Source organism: Gadus chalcogrammus, chromosome 1 (genome assembly GCF_026213295.1).
Source record: "Gadus chalcogrammus isolate NIFS_2021 chromosome 1, NIFS_Gcha_1.0, whole genome shotgun sequence".
Taxonomy (NCBI): domain Eukaryota; kingdom Metazoa; phylum Chordata; class Actinopteri; order Gadiformes; family Gadidae; genus Gadus; species Gadus chalcogrammus.
The window spans coordinates 21862046-21882735 of record NC_079412.1 but is presented as its reverse complement, the minus strand read 5'-3'; the positions used below and the strand labels follow the sequence as shown (position 1 = coordinate 21882735).

Sequence of the window (20690 nt, the reverse complement as noted above, 5' to 3'; positions counted from 1 at the left end):
TTATATATTATACATAATACATATTACTTATATATTATATGATAGAATATAAAGTATATTCAATATCACTTACATATTATGATAGAATATTGGATACAATAGTGTATTCAATGACTTGTATATTATTTATAATATATATTACTTCAATATATTTTCTAATATTTTATGATAGAATATGAAGTATATTCAATATAACTTATATAAAATATTTTATTGAATATTGTACACGATCGTGTATCATATCTTACTTATATATCATATGATAGAATATTGTATATGATAGTATATCATATATTACTTCGATATATTTAATATTCTCTAGATATGAGGACATTGTTGGATAAACTAGTTGGCTAAATGTATCTGGGTCAATTTGTGTGTTTGTACGTGTGTGTGATTCTTACAGGAAAGGAAGAGAAAGAGAGACAGAGATGCAGAGAGACAGGCAGTCAGACAGAACGGCAGGCAGACAGAGAGCGCCGAGTAATTTTTATTTGTCCTCTGACATAAAAAAATCATTTATCTCAAGCTCTGGAACATCTCAGAAAAATATAGTTAACCCCGCCCCCATCATCAATAAACCCCCAGCCAGCCAATAGGGGCCAGGGAGGGGCGGGGTCATGCACATCTGACAGCAACGATAGGCCACAGAAACAAGACATCAGGAATAGCTTGCAGCCATCGTTGGTTTGGTACGGACACAAAATTACAGCTTCTCTATTTACACCAATCACAACGTCACCCCTCCTGGCCAATCAGGTGATAGTTAAATGTCTGTACTGTGATTGGATACACTGATGCATCTCTGGTCCCCCAGAACATCAGCCTCTCATCCGGCATTCCACCACAGAGGGGGTTGGGGTCTCCATGGTAACAGGAGGGGGTCGTAGAGCCGGTCTCCATGGTAACAGGAGGGGGTTGCCGTCTCCATGGTAACCGGACGTGGTTGTTGTCTCCATGGTAACAGGAGGGGGGGTCTCTATGGTAAAAGGAGTTGGTTTACAACAGGTCTCCATGGTTATAGGGAGTGGTTGTGGTCTCCATGGTAACAGGAGGTGGCGTAGACCAGGTCTCCATGGTTACAGGGATTGGTTGTAGACCAGGTCTCTGTGCTAACAGGAGGTGGTTTTGGTCTCCGTGGTAACAGGGAATGGGTGTAGGCTAGGTTTCTGTGGTAGCAGGAGGTGGTTTAGACCAGGTCTCCATAGTTACAGGGAGTGGGAGTAGACTCTGTGGTTTAGACCAGAAAGATTACAGTAGAGAACAGTCTCAGAGGAACGTGAGGGTGAACTTTAACCCTCTCAACAACACTTTGACATTTCAACCCCAGGTGTTCCAATAAAAGTGCAGCTACAGACATTGTACATTTCATAAGTCCCAGAACGCAGGCAACGTGAACCCCACCTTCTCATGTAAACAAAGAACATCCCTCATGTTGCTGGTGCAGTTAGCTTGACAGTCATGACCTTGATGAGCCGAACCCATCAAGGTTCACGCTTTTACTTTGAAGAACCAATGGCTTGTCACTATCACAGCACACCTGCCTTAATAGATGCACATCGTGAAGAAATCTTAACATTTAATATATATATCTGGCATACTTTTCCTTTTAAAATTAAGGCTTTATACTTTTCAAATGATCCCATAAACATCTCTGTATGAATTGACGGTCGTATGTACATGAAGAACCATCTAGTCGCTTGTACAAAAATAGATTGTAAATGTTAGTCATGCTCAGAGCACAGAACAGTCATTACTAAACGATAGTCCTTAAAAACCTATCAGACATTACCAAACAATAGTCCTTAAAGACCGATCAGACATTACCAAACGATAGTCCTTAAAGACCAATCAGACGTTACCAAACGATAGTCCCCAAAGACCAATCAGACATTACCAAACAATAGTTCTTAAAGACCAGACATTACCCAACGATAGTCCTTAAAGAACATCAGACATTGACTAAATGCTCCAACGCTTCAAAGACCATCAGAAATTACTGAACAATCCTAGTCCATAAAGATCAATCAGACATTACTAAACGATCCTAGTCATTTAACAACAATCAGACATTACTAAACGACCCTAGTCGTTTAAGACCAATCAGACATTACTAAACGACCCTAGTCGTTTAAGACCAATCAGACATTACTAAACAATCCTAGTCCATAAAGATCAATCAGACATTCCTAAACGATCATAGTCGTTTAAGAACAATCAGACATTACTAAAATATAGTGCTTGAAGACCAATCAGACATTATTAAACAATCCGAGTACTAAAGACCCATCAGACATTACTACACAATTCTGATCCTTAAAGACCAGATGTGTAAATAAATCAAGGAGGAGCATCAGTTGGACTCTTTGGTCCCCGACTCTATTCATGAGCAGCTCTTCAAACCACCACCAGGGGGAGACAGAGGAGAGGAAGAAGGGGTTAGATAAGAGTGGCAGCCATTTTGGCTCTTGCACCTAGGCGAGTGGTTGCTATGCAACAGCTGAACGATGACCCCTAGTCGTGGACTCACCTTGGCCTCAGGTACTGGATTATAGAGGAAACATCCTCCCCGAACAAACATAGCAACGACAACAACAACAACAGTCAGCTCACCATGGCAACCGGAGATTAAGCCTCCGTCAGTGTTTAAAAACCACAACAACAACGACAACCAGAAACCTGGCTATAAAAGTCTTCACTGCCCTCTCCCGCCACCGGGGGCAGCACTGTGTGCCGGGGTATGACGAGCAGCTTCCTCTATCATCCACCCCCCCCCCCCACACCCATCCCGAGGGGCAGCACCTCTCTAAATGTTCTTTATAAAACGCTGTCTAGAGTAAGAAACGTTGGTACAAACGCTGAGCTCCTCTGCTGTCCTGCACAGCCCAGGACGGCCGTGATTGGCTGGTTCATATCTCTGGCTGCTCCAATAGGGGGCCAGATATCCTAGGATCAGCAATTAACGAACAGCATGGATTGACAGTTCCAGCAGAAGGTGATTAGGGCGGGGCTGGCACGACAGCCAATAAACAGGCCTGTGGTGAGGGCATTGGGGCGGGGCTATATAAACGGACAGCCAATAAACAGGCCTTTGGTCAGGGCATTAGGGCGGGGCTTGCATGATAGCCAATCAACAGGCCTCTGGGGGGGGGGGGGCTTTAGGGTAAGGTGAGGGCTTTGTGTAAACGTGAAGACTGAGGCAATCTTCAGATTCAAACTTACAAGGTCTTATGGGCTGAAATATGAAATAAATAACATAAAAAAAAGAACCAACTAAAACAAAGACAAAAAAGAAATAACATTAAATGGTTCCAGCGTTAGCTTGATTGAGTTGGCATAGTAGCCAGTCGTCCGGACTCAAGCTAGGTGTTAGCATCCCGCTAGGCCTCTCCCATGTTGTGGATCCTCTGAACCTTAGCTCCCAGGTTAGCATGAATCAGGCCAACACACTCTAGCATCCAGCTAGCGCTCCGGGGCTAGGCTAGCTGCCTAGCGCCCCAGGACTCCACCATGACGCTAAAGACGGCCGAGGCGAGGAGACCTTCTCCTTCCTGTCCGCTCACGACCACTGACAGCCAATCAAACGCCTCCTTTCAGGCCTCCACCAAGGCCTGGGACTCTCCTGCCAGGCCCTGCCCAGAGAGGGGGGCTGCAGCTCAGGGCTTCTGGGGTCCGGGAGAGAGCACGACAGGGGTGGACAGGCCATCCACGCTGAGGGCGGGGATGTGGATCTGGTTGGAGCCGTTGGTGGGGAACTGGAGGACCAGGGACAGGAGTAGCATTAGTACTAGTGCAAACACAACAAGGTAGTAGCCCTAATGATATAAATTAGAGATGCAGAAAATATCAAGAGCTCTGCTATAGCTTCCACCAATGTACACACATAGATTCAGTTCAACCTGAATGATATAGTCTAATAAACCTGTATCATATACAGTGTTAAGTCAGTTTAACCTGCATTATATACAGTGTTATGTCAGTTTAACCAGTATTATATATAGTCTATGTTAAGTCAGTTTAACCTGTATTATATATAGTCTAGGTTAAGTCTGTTGAACCAGTATTATATATGTTCAATTAGTTTAACCTGTACTATATATAGTCTATGTTAAGTCAGTTTAACCAGTATTATATATGTTAAGTCAGTTTAACCTGTATTATATACAGTATTTTAAGTCAGTTTAACCTGTATTATATACAGCCTGTTAAGTCAGTTTAACCTGTATTATATACAGTATGTTAAGTCAGTTTAACCTGTATTATATACAGCCGAGAGCACCCCAAAAGGATAATGGTTATTACTACTTACTATAGCTGCTATAATAATACTCATACGACACAAGTACTTATGACAATGCATCAAATAATCGTAATAATGATTCTTAAGCAACATTCTTAAGCACAGTCTTCACCCACAGTGTGTGTTTGTGTGTGTGTGTGTGTGTGTGTGTGTGTGTGTGTGTGTGTGTGTGTGTGTGTGTGTGTGTGTGTGTGTGTGTGTGTGTGGTCACCTGGAAGGACAGCTTGGCGGGGGAGCGAGGGGCGATGGGGGACAAGGTGCTCCAGAAGTGAATCGTAGACGGGAGAGGACTGGGGGTCAAGAGCACTGGAGTCTAGAGAGAGAGAGAGAGAGAGAGAGAGAGAGAGAGAGAGAGAGAGAGAGAGAGAGAGAGAGAGAGACAGAGACAGAGACAGAGACAGAGAGCGAGAGCGAGAGCGAGAGCGAGAGACAGAGAGCGAGAGAGCGAGAGAGAGAGAGAGAGAGAGAGACAGAGAGAGAGAGAGAGAGAGAGAGAGAGAGAGAGAGAGAGAGAGAGAGAGCGAGAGCGAGAGCGAGAGAGAGAGAGAGAGAGAGAGAGAGACACACGCAGAGAGAAAGACAGAGAGCGAGAGAGACGCAGAGAGAAAGACAGAGAACGAGAGAGAGAGAGAGAGAGACACACGCAGAGAGAAAGACAGAGAGCGAGAGAGACGCAGAGAGAAAGACAGAGAACGAGAGAGAGAGAGGCAGAGAGAAAGACAGAGAGAGAGAGAGAGAGAGAGAGAGAGAGAGAGAGAGAGAGAGAGAGAGAGAGAGAGAGACACACGCAGAGAGAAAGACAGAGTGAGAGAGAGCGAGAGAGAGAGAGAGAGAGAGAGAGAGAGAGAGAGAGAGAGAGAGAGAGAGAGAGAGAGAGAGAGAGAGAGAGAACGAGAGAGAGAGAGAGAGAGAGAGAGAGAGAGAGGTAAGTCTTTTTCCTCAAGCTCTGCACCCAGAGCGGCTGATGTAACGGGTGGAGGAGGTGGAGGAGCAGTACCAGAGAGTGGGAGGTGATGACGGAGGGGGTCAGTGTGTTGGAGCCGCAGCCTGGAGCCAGCAGGCTGTTGACCGCAGCATTGACCTGCACACAGAGTGGTTCATCAGCGATCGTTCAGTGATCGATCAGGTATCGATCAGAGGTATTGATCAGGTTTTTAGTGGGACCAGCACCTTGTCCAGGGAGAGTCCCGGGTGCAGCAGGGAGGTGGAGGAGGGGAGCTCCAGGCCCCGCGGCTTCTTGGGTCTGGGAGGGACCGCCTCCATCAGCCCCGCCCGAGCACCTGCAGGAAGCCCCGCCTCCGTCAGCCCCGCCCGAAAACCTGTAGGAAGCCCTGCCTCAGTCAGCCCCGCCCGAAAACCTGCAGGAAGCCCCGCCTCAGTCAGCCCCGCCCGAAAACCTGCAGGAAGCCCCGCCTCCGTCAGCCCCGCCCGAACACCTGCAGGAAGCCCCGCCTCCGTCAGCCCCGCCCGAACAACTGCAGCCAGCCCCGCCGAAGATTCTGAAACACACACACACACACTTACTACAGCTCTACATACACTTACTACAGGTCTACACACACACTTACATACAGTGGTGTTCGCTCCATTCACACACACCATCAGATGGATGGATGGAGTGTGTGTGTGTGTGTGTGTGTGTGTGTGTGTGTGTGTGTGTGTGTGTGTGTGTGTGTGTGTGTGTGTGTGTGTGTGTGTGTGTGTGTGTGTGTGTGTGTGTGTGTGTGTGTGTGTGTGTGTGTGTGTGTGTGTGTGTACCTGAGGGGGGCTCCCGGCGGGAGCAGGGAGGAGGGGCCGGCTCTACTATGGAGAGCGGAGGGTCTCCGTCATCTGCTCCGCACTCCTCCTGGGGGGGCAGCACACACTCATTACCAGGTCATGATGTCACCCTCTCCTCTCTCCTCCCTCCATCATTCTGTCTCTCCCCTCTCCTCCCTCCATCATTCTGTCTCTCGTCTCTCCTCCCTCCATCATTCCGTCTCTCCTCCATCATTCTGTCTTTCCTCTCTCCTCTCTCCATCATTCAGTCTCTCCTCCATCATTCTGTCTCTCCTCTCTCCTCCCTCCATCATTCTGTCTCTCCCCTCTCCTCCCTCCATCATTCTGTCTCTCGTCTCTCCTCCCTCCATCATTCAGTCTCTCCTCCATCATTCTGTCTCTCCTCTCTCCATCATTCTGTCTCTCCTCCATCATTCTGTCTTTCCTCTCTCCTCCCTCCATCATTCTGTCTCTCCTCCATCATTCTGTCTTTCCTCTCTCCTCCCTCCATCATTCTGTCTCTCCTCCCTCCATCATTCTGTCTCTCGTCTCTCCTCCCTCCATCATTCTGTCTCTCGTCTCTCCTCCCTCCATCATTCTGTCTCTCGTCTCTCCTCCCTCCATCATTCTGTCTCTCCTCCATCATTCTGTCTCTCCTCTCTCCTTCCTCCATCATTCTGTCTCTCCTCTCTCATCCATCCATCCATCATTCTGTCTCTCCCCTCTCCTCCCTCCATCATTCTGTCTCTCGTCTCTCCTCCCTCCATCATTCTGTCTCTCGTCTCTCCTCCCTCCATCATTCTGTCTCTCCTCCATCATTCTGTCTCTCCCCTCTCATCCCTCCGTCATTCTGTCTCTCCTCCATCATTCAGTCTCTCCTCCATCATTCTGTCTCTCCTCTCTCCATCATTCTGTCCCTCCCCACTCCTCCCTCCATCGGTCCTCACCTCCTTCTCCTCCAGGGTCACCATCCCCAGCAGCTCCTCCTCGGAGGGCAGGATCTCCTCCTTGATGACCGGGGGAGGAGCCACCATAAGGGGAGGGGCAGCGGTGGAAGGCCCGGTCGCCATGGCAGCCTGGTGCTGAGGAGGAGCAGACTTAATGACGACAAAGACCGGAGTGGGGGGAGGAGGAGGCGTGCCGACCCTCTCGGCCACCGCCGGGGGGAGGGGAGAGGTCCTGGGCGGAGGAGCCAGGGGGAGGAGCGGGGTGAGGGAGTCTGTGACGCTGGTCAGGTAGATGTGGGGGGGCTCGGAGAGAGGAGGAGGAGCAGCAGTCTGGAGGAGGACACACACACACACACACACACACACAGTAGACCTGGTTTAACATCTAGTCTGGTGGTCTACAGTAGACCTGGTTTAACATCTAGTCTGGTGGTCTACAGTAGACCTGGTTGAACATCTAGCCTGGTGGTCTCAGTAGACCTGGTTTAACATCTAGTCTGGTGGTCTACAGTAGACCTAGTCTAACGTCTAGTCTGGTGGTCTACAGTAGACCTGGTTTAACATCTAGTCTGGTGGTCTACAGTAGACCTGGTCTAACGTCTAGTCTGGTGGTCTACAGTAGACCTGGTCTAACGTCTAGTCTGGTGGTCTACAGTAGACCTGGTTTAACATCTAGTCTGGTGGTCTACAGTAGACCTGGTTTAACATCTCGTCTGGTGGTCTACAGTAGACCTGGTTTAACATCTCGTCTGGTGGTCTAAAGTAGACCTGGTTTAACATCTAGTCTGGTGGTCTACAGTAGACCTGGTCTAACATCTCGTCCGGTGGTCTACAGTAGACCTGGTTTAACATCTAGTCCGGTGGTCTACAGTAGACCTGGTTTAACATCTAGTCCGGTGGTCTACAGTAGACCTGGTTTAACATCTAGTCCGGTGGTCTACAGTAGACCTGGTTTAACATCTAGTCTGGTGGTCTACAGTAGACCTGGTTTAACATCTAGTCTGGTGGTCTACAGTAGACCTGGTTTAACATCTCGTCCGGTGGTCTACAGTAGACCTGGTTTAACCTCTCGTCTGGTGGTCTACAGTAGACCTGGTTAAACACCTAGTCCGGTAGTCTACAGTAGACCTGGTTTAACATCTCGTCTGGTGGTCTACAGTAGACCTGGTTTAACATCTCGTCTGGTGGTCTACAGTAGACCTGGTTTAACATCTCGTCTGGTGGTCTACAGTAGACCTGGTTTAACATCTCGTCTGGTGGTCTACAGTAGACCTGGTTAAACACCTCGTCCGGTGGTCTACAGTAGACCTGGTTTAACATCTCGTCTGGTGGTCTACAGTAGACCTGGTTTAACATCTCGTCCGGTGGTCTACAGTAGACCTGGTTTAACATCTCGTCCGGTGGTCTACAGTAGACCTGGTTTAACATCTCGTCCGGTGGTCTACAGTAGACCTGGTTTAACATCTCGTCCGGTGGTCTACAGTAGACCTGGTTTAACATCTCGTCTGGTGGTCTACAGTAGACCTGGTTTAACATCTCGTCCAGTGGTCTACAGTAGACCTGGTTTAACATCTCGTCTGGTGGTCTACAGTAGACCTGGTTTAACATCTCGTCCGGTGGTCTACAGTAGACCTGGTTTAACATCTCGTCTGGTGGTCTACAGTAGACCTGGTTTAACATCTCGTCCGGTGGTCTACAGTAGACCTGGTTTAACATCTCGTCTGGTGGTCTACAGTAGACCTGGTTTAACATCTCGTCTGGTGGTCTACAGTAGACCTGGTTTAACATCTCGTCCGGTGGTCTACAGTAGACCTGGTTTAACATCTCGTCTGGTGGTCTACAGTAGACCTGGTTTAACATCTCGTCTGGTGGTCTACAGTATAGCTGACCTGGGTGCGGGCGGTGCTGCTGGCGGCCAGCTGGGGGCTGGGGGCCGGGGCTGGGGTGGGGACTGGAGAGCACTGGCTCACCATCACCTGAAGACCTTCTCCACTGGCTGCCCCTAGTGGCTGGGAGGACTCTGAAAGCACACCCACCTGGGGAGACATCGCAAACACACCTGAAGATTAGGGCTGCTTTCAAATAATCAATTTTCTGTTTCAAATTGATCTTCATTTCAATGTTCGGATATCGATTAATCAAATCCCATGATCAATCTTTTAATATTTCGCCTTTTCTTGTGCTAACAGTTTGCTCGAGTGGAACAATTTGAACTTCATCCCATCCCTTGAGCATTCCTTGACAGGGGTGGTGGAGGCTCCACCCAACAGGGTGGTGGTGCCGCTGTGGTGGAGGGTGGGGTCCCTACCTCTCTCAGCGTCCTGGTTGCCTTAGCAGAGGGTTCCTGTGAGAGGAGCAGCTCTGCTTTGATTGGCCGAGCCGGAGGAGCGTTTTGCAGGGATTGGATGGTGAAGGTGGAGTACAGCCCTGACTTCATGTAGTCGTTACGACAGCTCTTCTGGGTGTTGCTAGGCGACGTGCGCTGTAATACAACCAATCACTGTTCAGCTTTTCGCCTTCAACAATATGTGGTCAAGTAGTGAACCAAGTGTTCAGTATAGCTCCATAGATATATAACGCCATATGTAGTATAGTTAAGTATTCAGTATAGCTCTAAAGATATATAACATCATACGTAGTATTCAGTATAGCTCTATAGATAAATTACATCATAGGTAAATTACTATATTTATTGATATTGCTCGATATATATGAACTCATATTAAGGTGTCACCTGCATCAGGCCCTTTGATGGACAGCTGTTTGCCCCTTCCCCGGGGCTCTTGGATTGGCTGTTGGGGTCCAAGGGGTCCCGCTTCTCGTCTCCCCCCCTCAGCACGTCCAGCAGCAGGTTGTCCGGCTGGCCCACAAACTTATAAACAAACTTCTGGCCGCTCACCTTCTTGATGATGTTCTGAGAGGACAGAAGAGCGTCACAGTGGCCTAGTGTCAGAGCAGGAGACACCAGCCACAGTCAGCTCAACACATCATGGTGGTACGTAGCTTAGTGTCAGAGCAGGAGATACCAGCCACAGTCAGCTCAACACATCATGGTGGTACGTAGCTTAGTGTCAGAGCAGGAGACACCAGCCACAGTCAGCTCAACACATCATGGTGGTACGTAGCTTAGTGTCAGAGCAGGAGATACCAGCACAGTCAGCTCAACACATCATGGTGGTACGTAGCTTAGTGTCAGAGCAGGAGACACCAGCCACAGTCAGCTCAACACATCATAGTGGTACGTAGCTTAGTGTCAGAGCAGGAGACACCAGCCACAGTGAGCTCAACACATCATAGTGGTACATAGCTTAGTGTCCTGAGCAGGAGACATCAGCACAGTGAGCTCAACACATCATGGTGGTACGTAGCTTAGTGTCAGAGCAGGAGACACCAGCCACAGTGAGCTCAACACATCATAGTGGTACGTAGCTCAGTGTCAGAGCTATGGCTTGGACAGCATCAGGGCTGCCGCACTAGCAGTACCTTGTTGTAGTAGCAGTAGTAGCAGTAGAAGCGGTACCTTGTGGTAGTAGCACTAGTCGCAGTAGTAGCAGTATCTGAGGTCGTAGTAGTCGTACCTTGTCATAGTAGTATCTGAGGTCGTAGTAGCCGTACCTTGTCATAGTAGTATCTGAGGTCGTAGTAGCCGTACCTTGTCATAGTAGCCGTACCTTGTCGTAGTAGTATCTGAGGTCGTAGTAGCCGTACCTTGTCGTAGTAGTATCTGAGGTCGTAGTAGCCGTACCTTGTCGTAGTAGTATCTGAGGTCTTAGCAGCCATACCTTGTCATAGTAGTATCTGAGGTCGTAGTAGTATCTGAGGTCTTAGCAGCCGTACCTTGTCGTAGTAGTATCTGAGGTCGTAGTAGCAGTACCTTGTCGTAGTAGTATCTGAGGTCGTAGTAGTCGTACCTTGTCGTAGTAGTATCTGAGGTCGTAGTAGCCGTACCTTGTCGTAGTAGTATCTGAGGGCGCGGCTCAGCTTGTCGTAGTTCATGTTGTTTTTGTTCTTGCGCAGGCCCCAGAGGCGGGCCACCTCCTCCGCGTCCAGCAGCTTGAACTCCCCGTCCTCCCCCGTCCAGGTGATCAGGTGGCGCTGGCTGGCGTCGTCCAGAAGGAGGAGCAGGAACTGCCACAGGGTGATGGAGGGGTCCATGGCTGGGGGACAGGGGGGCAGGGGAACAGGTCAGTCTATGGAGAGGAGTGATGGAGGGGTCCATCGCTGGGGGGCATTGGGACTGAGATGAGTAATGAACACGTCTCTCCATCTTTGGCCCAGAACCGGGTCAAAAGACCAGGTCTGTCATCGTGTGGTTTAGTTCAAGGGACTATTGATACACTCATTTTTGTACTCTTCTGCAATTCATATATTTAACCTTTAAAGCATTTGCCTTTCATTTTAAACTGCTTTGCTTTATTTATATTGCTTTATTCACCAATCCAGTTCTTTCTTAAGTCAGACTTACGTGGACAAGGGAGTGTGAGAGTGAACACCATCCCTCCTCTATTGGTTATCTTTATTTACATGATGCTTATTATTGTTTATGAGAGAGAGAGAGAGATAGGGAGAAACAGAGTTATGCACAAACAGAGAGGAAGAGAAAAATACAGAGAGACAGATATAAACATATAGGCAGAGAGAGAGGAAGAGGGAGAAACAGAGAGATATAAACAGAGAGAGAGTGAGAAAGATTGGGGGGCTGTAGAGACGGTTTGAGAGACAACTCCTGCATTCTAATTAGTTACATTAACATTCAGACAGCCAATAAGCATCCAGGACCCATCACCATGGTGACCTTTCATCTCACGTTACCAGGGTAACACACAAACACACACACACACACACCAACAACAACTAACAGACTGAGTTCTTAACTAGTCTATAGACTTCCTGACCAGTGTGTGTGTGTGTGTGTGTGTGTGTGTGTGTGTGTGTGTGTGTTCGGTTCTTCCGTGAACTCAACATTAGTTAATCTTACCATTGATCAGCGGGTTTGAATCCATCTTCTCCATATTATATTATTTCATACCAGTGCCTTGCGAATAATAATAAAACAAACTTAATCACATCGATAAATCATGACGATTCCCAAAATTGCAGCAGCAGCAGTCAGGCGTCAGGAGTCAGGGGCGGAGGACGTCCGCTCCGCCGCCGAGCTGGAGGCGCTGATCCCGGCTGCAGGTGGAGACCATCGCCCCCTCCATGCCTGGCTCCACGGCGCCGATAGCAGCCGAGGCTAACTAGCAACCAGATGCTAGCTAAGAAGGGTTCGTCTCGGAGCTGAAGGGCCGTACCCGAGGCGGTGGTCTTCTCCTCTCGGAGGGTCTCCGTTAGTGGTGGTCGGTCCACAACACCAGCTACTAGCCGTTAGCTTCCCGTGCTAACACCAGCTACTTAGCCCTACCTTCCCGTGCTAACAGCACCTAGATAGCCGTTCCCGTGCTAACGTTAAGCCTTCTGCTCAGACTCCCACCTCCCAGCAACTCTGCACCGTCCAGAGGAGAGCCCGGGTATGCTGTCAGAGCCCTGGCTGCTTTTACTCTGGTCACGGACCAATCTCTTAAGTTCTTAACTTATTGTATTAAATATTAAAAACATTAAAATATAACTGGTTTTCCTCCTCACTTCCTGTTTTGACAGAACGCCCCCTCGCTGCGCTCTAGCCAGCAGCAGCCAGGGACGTCATGACGTGACGTAATGGTTGGCAGAGACGCACACATTATAATATAATATCATCACTATCCAGATCCCTCTGTTCGGGCTTCTCTTTATTCAGGGTTAATCACTCGGAAAGATATTAGCCACACGTGTCTAAATGTACAGCGTGTGTGATTGAGTATATATATATATATTTTGTGTGTGTGTGTGTGTGTGTGTGTAATTTTGATATATTTTGGTACACCACTCTTTCCTATTCAGCATCCAGTTTCCATGGTGATGCTGATGGGAACAGAGGTTGCTAAAACATCGCACACGCTGAGGCGCTAACACTCGTCCAACAGGAACCAATCGCTGCTGCTCCACCTGCTGGCCACTGCTGGTTTTACACAATGCAACCCAGACATAGAGTAACATAACATCACACATAGAAGTTCATAGGAATATAGCTACTTTTATTCTAATAGAAGTATATACATATTGTTCAAACATAAGCACATCATGTTGGTAATGTATGTATTATAAAGAAAAACCAACAGACAGCTCTTAAGAGGACAGACCGGTCTAATAAAGACAGGTCTAGAGTCTATAGACAGGTCTAAAGAAGACAGACAGGTCTTAAGAAGACAGACAGGTCTGACGAATATAGACAGGTCTAAAGAAGACAGAGATTTAGGCTCCTCCCCTTCCTAGACTCCTTGCTGGTCTACCTCTGGGAGTTCAGCTAGACCCTGCAGCTCCCGCAGACCCTGCAACGACATCATCACAACCTCATGATCAAATCATCATAACATCACTCTCATCTGAACATGATCAGACCCTCATCGACACCACACCATTACATCATCACCTACACAACACAATCCTGCAGATCCAAACATCATCAGGACCTCTTCATTACATCATCATGACATCAACATGACTTCATCATTCCATCATCAGGACCTCAATGCATCATCATGACCTCATCATTCCATCATCATGACCTCAATATTACATCATCATGACCTCATCATTACATCCTTTTTAGAGGATGTCCAAAACATGACTATTCAAAGGGCCACAGATGCCCCATTGCAATTAGGATCTTACGCAGGCAATCAAGAAGGAAGTCCCAGGCAATATTCGCTCTTTAGGTCCATATTTAATCTACAGTTGTCCCAGGTTCAAATTGTTTAAAATTGTACAACCAATATGCTTGCTCTGCGACCATGATTCTACCACTTTTCCTCCTATTCTAGTGCTCCACCTAGGACGGTGTACTCACCTCCAGCACCATGCGGATGTTAGCCTTGATCTTGGCCGAGTCTTTGGTGAGCAGCTCTGTGAAGCTGAGGAGAGACGAGGGTCACACAGGAAAACCTCTCACAGACAGATCAAGGGAAGAGCTCTCTTAGGGAGAGATCTCAAAAGGGAGATCTCTAGATCTCTCTTACAGGAGGACCTCTCAGAGAAAGATCGAGAGAAGATCTCTCACAGATCTCGCTCACAAGGAGAGATCTCAAAAGGGAGATCTGTAGATCTCTCTTACAGGAAGATCTGTAGATCTCTCTTACAGGAAGATCTCTAGATCTCTCTTACAGGAAGATCTCTAGATCTCTCTTACAGGAAGATCTCTAGATCTCTCTTACGGGAAGATCTCTCAAAGGAAGATCTCTGCCAGATGAAACAATAGAGGGGAACTCACGCGTTCAGCTGCCTGGTTTTCTTCTCTATGAAGCGGAGAGCTTCGGCGTGGCTCATCTCCACAAAGAAGCCGTAGCCCACCGCCACAAAGACCCTGGAGGAGTCCTCCCTACAGGATAAGGTAATACATCAATATCAACCCCAGACAGCAAGCACAAACACAGGGTCCTGCTGTGTATTGTGGGGTCCTGGTGTGTATTGTGGGGTCCTGGTGTGTCCTATAGGGTCCTGGTGTGTATTGAGGGGTCCTGGTGTGTATTGTGGGGTCCAGGTGTGTCCTATAGGGTCCTGGTATGTATTATAATAATAATAATAATACATTTAATTTAGAGGTGCCTTTCAAGACACCCAAGGTCACCTTACAGAGCATATAGTCATCATACATTTTTTAAAAAACAAGACATTGTGTAAAAATAAATAAACATAACCAATGAGAAATAAATAAAACAAAAACAAGACAAAACAAAACAAAAAAACAATCAAAACAGTGAGTATTGTGGGGTCCTGGTGTGTATTGTGGGGTCCTGGTGTGTCCTATAGGGTCCTGGTGTGTATTGGGGGTCCTGGTCTTACACATGTGCCTGGACATAGAAGTGACATCCCAGGTCCACCTCAGTCTTCAGCTCACTGTCTCCAGACTCCTGAAACCCCATGGAAACGCTCGATTAGCACGCCAACAACCTCAGACTCACAGGGCATACTTGATTCATAATCTGTGTGCGTGTGTATGTGTGAGAGAGTGAGAGACTACCTGCAGGCGTTGAATGGTGTTCTTCAGCTGGAGATATTGGCTGATCTTCTCATAAACTCCATCTCTCTGCTCCAGTACCTTCCTGCCACAGAAGAGGACCATAGCCGCCTGAGTTATAGTGCTAGTGTTCATAACGTGGAAATACTATACAGACTAGTGTGTGTACAAGTTAAGTGTCTATGTGTGTAGTACTTTGTGCATGCGTGTAGTACTGCGTGTGTGTGTGTGTGCGTGTGAGAGTGGTACTGTGTATGTTAGTGGTACAGTATGTGTTTGTGTAGTACTTACTGCAGGTCTCTCTTCAGAACATCGCTTATAAAGGATTCGTACTGCAGGATCTTGTCTCTGCTCGCCATGTTGCTGAGGCTTCAACTGGACTTAGATAAAGGTATCTTCTGTAGCTGCATTATGTTTATGTCAAGCGCTTTCCACTCGCGTGCCCACGGGAAGCAGCAACTTAGCCACTTCCGGAAAGTAGTTATCAGATTAAAAGCCCGCCTGTATGCCGACTATAATATCTCACAAAACACTCCATGGTATCGTTCCTGACGATGTATTCCTAAATAAACTATTTGAACGTTTTTGGAATTATGTTTGAACTGTTGTTTTTTTCTTTGCCGAAATATTTTGGAACTCTGATCACGGTCCTTCTGATCTACATCAAGACGAAATTCAAACATTTTACTGTATGAAATATCCAATATTTATATATCCACAGTCAAGTTTGAAAGTTGATAGTCGAAATTTCAAATGAATGTAGGAAATAATACATTTATACTATTATTTCATAAAACCATTACTTCCGGTCACATGATCTGTCCTGCCACTGAACCACCGACACTGACCGTGGACCAGGAGACACTAACGGTACAAAGCTCTTTTACTGAACATTTAGGGACTACACGGGGAGCCTCCGCATGCAGGCTCGTGCTTACGAAAGCTCGAGCTCCGTGGATCTGACGCCGGGCAGACGGCGGGCTCGAGCGGGGGCGCTGCCCGGGGGTTGTTAGGTGTGGTTGCCTAGGAGACGCCATGGACCAGTACAGCATCTTGGGTCGGATCGGAGAGGGCGCGCACGGCATCGTGTTCAAAGCCAAACACATCGAGGTACTAAACACTATGTGTGTGTGTGTGTGTGTGTGTGTGTGTGTGTGTGTGTGTGTGTGTGTGTGTGTACGTGCGTGCTGAGGTGTGTATTACATAATGATGCTGTGTGTGTTGCAGACGGGGCAGACGGTGGCCATGAAGAAGGTGGCTCTGCGGAGGTCTGAGGAGGGCATCCCCAACCAGGCCCTTAGGGAGATCAAAGCTCTGCAGGAGATCCAGGACAACCCTTATGTAGGTCCCTCATTCACCTCCTACACTCTTAACTCCTACACCCTTACCTATGTCCCTGATTCACCTCCTACACCCTTACCTCCTACCCCCTTACCTAGGTCCCTGACTTACCTCCTTCACCCTTACCTCTTACACCCTAACCTAGGTCACTGACTCACCTCCTACACCCTTACCTCCTTGCCCCTTACCTAGGTCCCTGACTAACCTCCTACTCCCTTACCTAGGTCCCTAGCTCACTTCCTGCATCCTCATGTCGGTCCCTTACTTAACTTCTACACCCATACCTAGATCTCCAACTCCCCTGCTACACCCTTACCTACTAATCTTACATCGGTTCCAAACTTCCTCTCCTTTCTCATATCCTCTCCTCTTCTCCTCCCCTCTTCTCTCTCCCCTCTCTCCTCTTCTCCTCCCCTCCTCCCCTCCTCCCCTCTCCTCTCCCCAGGTGGTCCGGTTGAAGGAGGTGTTTCCTCACGGTACTGGTTTTGTACTGGTCTTTGACTTCATGCTGTCAGATCTCTCTGAGGTCATCAGGAACACCCAGCGACCTCTGACACAGTCCCAGGTCAAAGGGTACATGATGATGCTGCTTAAGGGAGTGGCCTTCCTCCACCACAACAACATCATGCACAGGGTAGGTCCTCCTCCTCACCCAGTCACCCCCCTGACCCGTTAGACTCCGCTGGTTACAACGCTCATACACAATGACGGTACTAGCTTCAAACTAATTATCACAGAGATGGGCGTGGTCCCGCCATGGGACAACGACCCCTCCTTCCTAGAACAATCCGCCCAGACTGAAAATTGGATCTCAGTGTTTGAATTTCACCTGAGATACACTTAAATCACTTCAGAAATGTATCAGAAATATTATCACGTTTCAGCCAAAACACAAAGGAATTTTGTGCAGCAGAGGCATGTGATTATATTATGTGTGTGTGCCTGCGTGTGTCTGTGTGTTTGTGTGTGTGTGTGTGTGCGTGTGCTTGTGTAGGACCTGAAGCCTGCCAACCTGCTGATCAGTTCCTCCGGTCACCTGAAGATCGCAGACTTCGGTCTGGCCCGACTCTTCTCCAGCCAGCAGCAGCGACTCTACAGCCACCAGGTGGCCACCAGGTACTAGCTACTAGCTAACATATGCTAATACATTTACCAGGTGCTAGCAGATATATATTAGCCAAATGCTAGCACACATACCAGGTACTAGTTGCTATCCTGGCCACATGCTAGCACACGCTGTTATGGTTCCAGGTGTGTTTGATGCTAGGTTAGCCTGATGCTAGGTGTGTTTGATGCTAGGTTAGCCTGATGCTAGGTTTATTTGATGCTAGGTTAGCCTGACGCTAGGTGTGTTTGGTTCTAGGTTAGCCTGACGCTAGGTGTGTTTGGTTCTAGGTTAGCCTGATGCTAGGTGTGTTTGGTTCTAGGTTAGCTTGATGCTAGGTGTGTTTGATGCTAGGTGGTACAGAGCTCCAGAGTTGCTCTACGGCGCCAGGAAGTATGACGAAGGCGTCGACCTCTGGTAAGACAACAGAAGTTTAATACCTTTTGTAATACTACGACTAATAGTAAAGAATACTACAACATATACTTAATAATGCTACATTACACAATAATACTACAACTAATACTCAATAATACTACAATTAATACAAAATCATACTATACTAAATATTACCACAACCATTACTAAATTATACTACGTGTGTGTGTGTGTGTGTGTGTGTGTGTGTGTGTGTGTGTGTGTGTGTGTGTGTGTGTGTGTGTGTGTGTGTGTGTGTGTGTGTGTGTGTGTGTGTGTGTGTGTGTGTGTGCAGGGCGGTGGGCTGTGTCTTCGGGGAGCTGGTTAACTCCTCCCCTCTGTTCCCGGGGGAGAACGACATCGAGCAGCTGTGCTGTGTGCTCAGGGTGCTGGGAACCCCCACACTGGAGACCTGGCCGGTGAGACCACTAACCGGATCCGTCAGGGATCATTGATTGGCTGCTGCGGTCTGTCATGGGTCATCGGTGATGAACCATGTCCTCGGTGATTACCCAAGTCGGTGATGACAAAACTGGCTGAATAAGGTTCATGCTAAGTTCAAGAGAAGGATCTCCTTGGACTGTACACACAAATACATTGAGGCCTAGCTTTGACCCTTCCCGCCTTCCGTGCACGCACACCAACACGCAACTAACGAACACGCACGCACGCTCTCGCAATACACCCACGCGCAACACACGCACACACCCAAACACACACACACACCCAAACACACACACACACCCAAACACACACACACACATACCACAAACACACACACATGCTCACCCAAACACATGCGCAACCAACTGGCACACGCACACCCACCCACCATGCCCCCCCGCTGCCCCCCTGTGTGCAGGAGATGGTGGAGCTGCCGGACTACAATAAGATCACCTTCAAGGAGAATCCTGCCCTCCCATTGGACGACCTGGTCCCTGACTCCTCCCCCCAGGCCGTCAGTCTGCTCAGCAGCTTCCTGGTCTACCCCCCCAAACAAAGGTGTCCTGCTGCAAAGGTGCTCCACACACACACACACACACACACACACACACACACACTCTATACACACACACACACACACACACTCTCTATACATACACACACACACACACACACACACACACACACACACACTCTCTATACATACACACACTCTCTATACATACACACACACACTCTATACATACACACACACACACACACACACTCTCTATACATACACACACACACACACACACACACACTCTATACATACACACACACACACACACACACACACACACACACACTGTCTACACACACACTCTACATACACACACACACACGCACTCTATACATACACACACACACACACACACACACACACACACACACACACACACACACACACACACACACACACACACACACTGTCTACACACACACTCTATACATACACACGCACTCTATACATACACACACACACTCACACTCACACACTCTATATATGCACACACACTCTATACACACACACACACACACACACACACTACACACACCACCACAATATACAAACACAAACTATATTAACTCTCTCTGTCTCTGTCTCTCTCAGGCGTTGCTCCACCCCTACTTCTTCACCCCTCCCCTCCCAGCCCACCACTCTGAGCTGCCCATCCCCCCTCCCCCCCGCCAGCGCTCTCAGGCTCCGCCCACTCACTTCTCTGTTCACCTGCCCCTGGAGAACAGTCTGGTGGACCCTGTGCTGCTGCGACACCACGCCCCCTGTCTGTAGCAGCCAATCACAGCTGAGCGCTGATATTAGACTTTGTGCAAATAGTCTATATATATCTTATAAATTTGTTGATGTATACATAAAAACATGTGTGTTTTTATATATAAATTGTATACATATTTATATATTTTTGTTTTTATATATACTGTATATATGTGAGCTGAACTACTGTCATATGTTTTGGACTGTGTGAAATGGACAAAATATTAAAAATTGTATGTTCCACCTGATATATCTCTGCTACCTTTATCTATCTAATATATATGTACTATCATATATGGACTATCTAATAAATGTAGAGTAATACATATATATAGTACATGTTGTATCTATGTATCTGCTATATTATGATTATAATTACATTAGCTAGTTAGCTAGCTCCAGTAGCTACCGCAGGATAACAACAAACAGAAGCTTGCTCTTGGTCAGGAGCTTTGAGTACGTGCACGAAGGGGTCATGCGCGGGGTCATACTGTCCAATGCCACTCGGCGGTTCTGGAAATCATTGGCTGGTGATTGACTTGTTTAATTTTCATGTCAATCTAACTCAGGCCCCGTCCACACGAAGCCGAAACAGGCGAAACCGTTACGGTTTCGATCTGTCCGGTTTCGGAGTATCTCCGTAAAGACGGAGTCAAGCGAAACCGGGTAGATCTGTAGAAACGCTGCAGTACACATTCCAGGCCCATAAGGGGCGCTGCTTCTGCTACAGAAATCTTTGTTGTGAGTTCTGAGACTCCGCGGGCTTAACAGTAATTTGCTACAGGGTCGAGGGGTGGGGCGATGACGTCATGGTTTACGGTTTCAGACGGTTTCAGACGTCCACACGAATCCAAACCCAAATCGGGTAGATTTGAAACCACCTCCGAGGGTGGTTTCAGAAGTTTACGGTTTCGGTCAGCGGATTCGCCGGCTTCGTGTGGACGGAAGGCCGAACCGTACAAGTCCTTTGC

At 47.9% G+C, this 20690-nt stretch overlaps 3 protein-coding genes across 3 annotated transcripts; 1 reads left to right on the top strand and 2 right to left on the bottom strand.

Moving 5' to 3' along the window:
* Positions 1–285: 285 nt before the first annotated feature.
* Positions 286–12662, bottom strand: elk1 (ETS transcription factor ELK1). The gene is made up of 11 exons (XM_056591429.1): positions 11984–12662; positions 10954–11162; positions 9740–9919; positions 9314–9487; positions 8895–9041; positions 7006–7335; positions 6059–6146; positions 5471–5799; positions 5298–5381; positions 4512–4613; positions 286–3755 (listed from the first exon to the last, which is right to left on the bottom strand). The coding sequence occupies exons 1-11, from the start codon at positions 12015–12017 to the stop codon at positions 3657–3659; spliced, it is 1776 nt and encodes a 591-aa protein (XP_056447404.1). The 5' UTR covers positions 12018–12662; the 3' UTR covers positions 286–3656.
* A 444-nt stretch (positions 12663–13106) lies between these two features.
* Positions 13107–15583, bottom strand: uxt (ubiquitously-expressed, prefoldin-like chaperone). The gene is made up of 6 exons (XM_056596052.1): positions 15389–15583; positions 15101–15182; positions 14923–14990; positions 14351–14458; positions 13931–13994; positions 13107–13412 (listed from the first exon to the last, which is right to left on the bottom strand). Exons 1-6 carry the CDS (start codon positions 15454–15456, stop codon positions 13353–13355), a joined length of 450 nt encoding a protein of 149 aa, XP_056452027.1. The 5' UTR covers positions 15457–15583; the 3' UTR covers positions 13107–13352.
* A 335-nt stretch (positions 15584–15918) lies between these two features.
* On the top strand, positions 15919–19959 carry cdk20 (cyclin dependent kinase 20). Its single transcript, XM_056595947.1, has 8 exons — positions 15919–16207; positions 16325–16438; positions 16884–17072; positions 17433–17554; positions 17898–17960; positions 18256–18379; positions 18823–18978; positions 19558–19959. Exons 1-8 carry the CDS (start codon positions 16133–16135, stop codon positions 19735–19737), a joined length of 1023 nt encoding a protein of 340 aa, XP_056451922.1. The 5' UTR covers positions 15919–16132; the 3' UTR covers positions 19738–19959.
* The last annotated feature ends 731 nt before the right edge of the window (positions 19960–20690 follow it).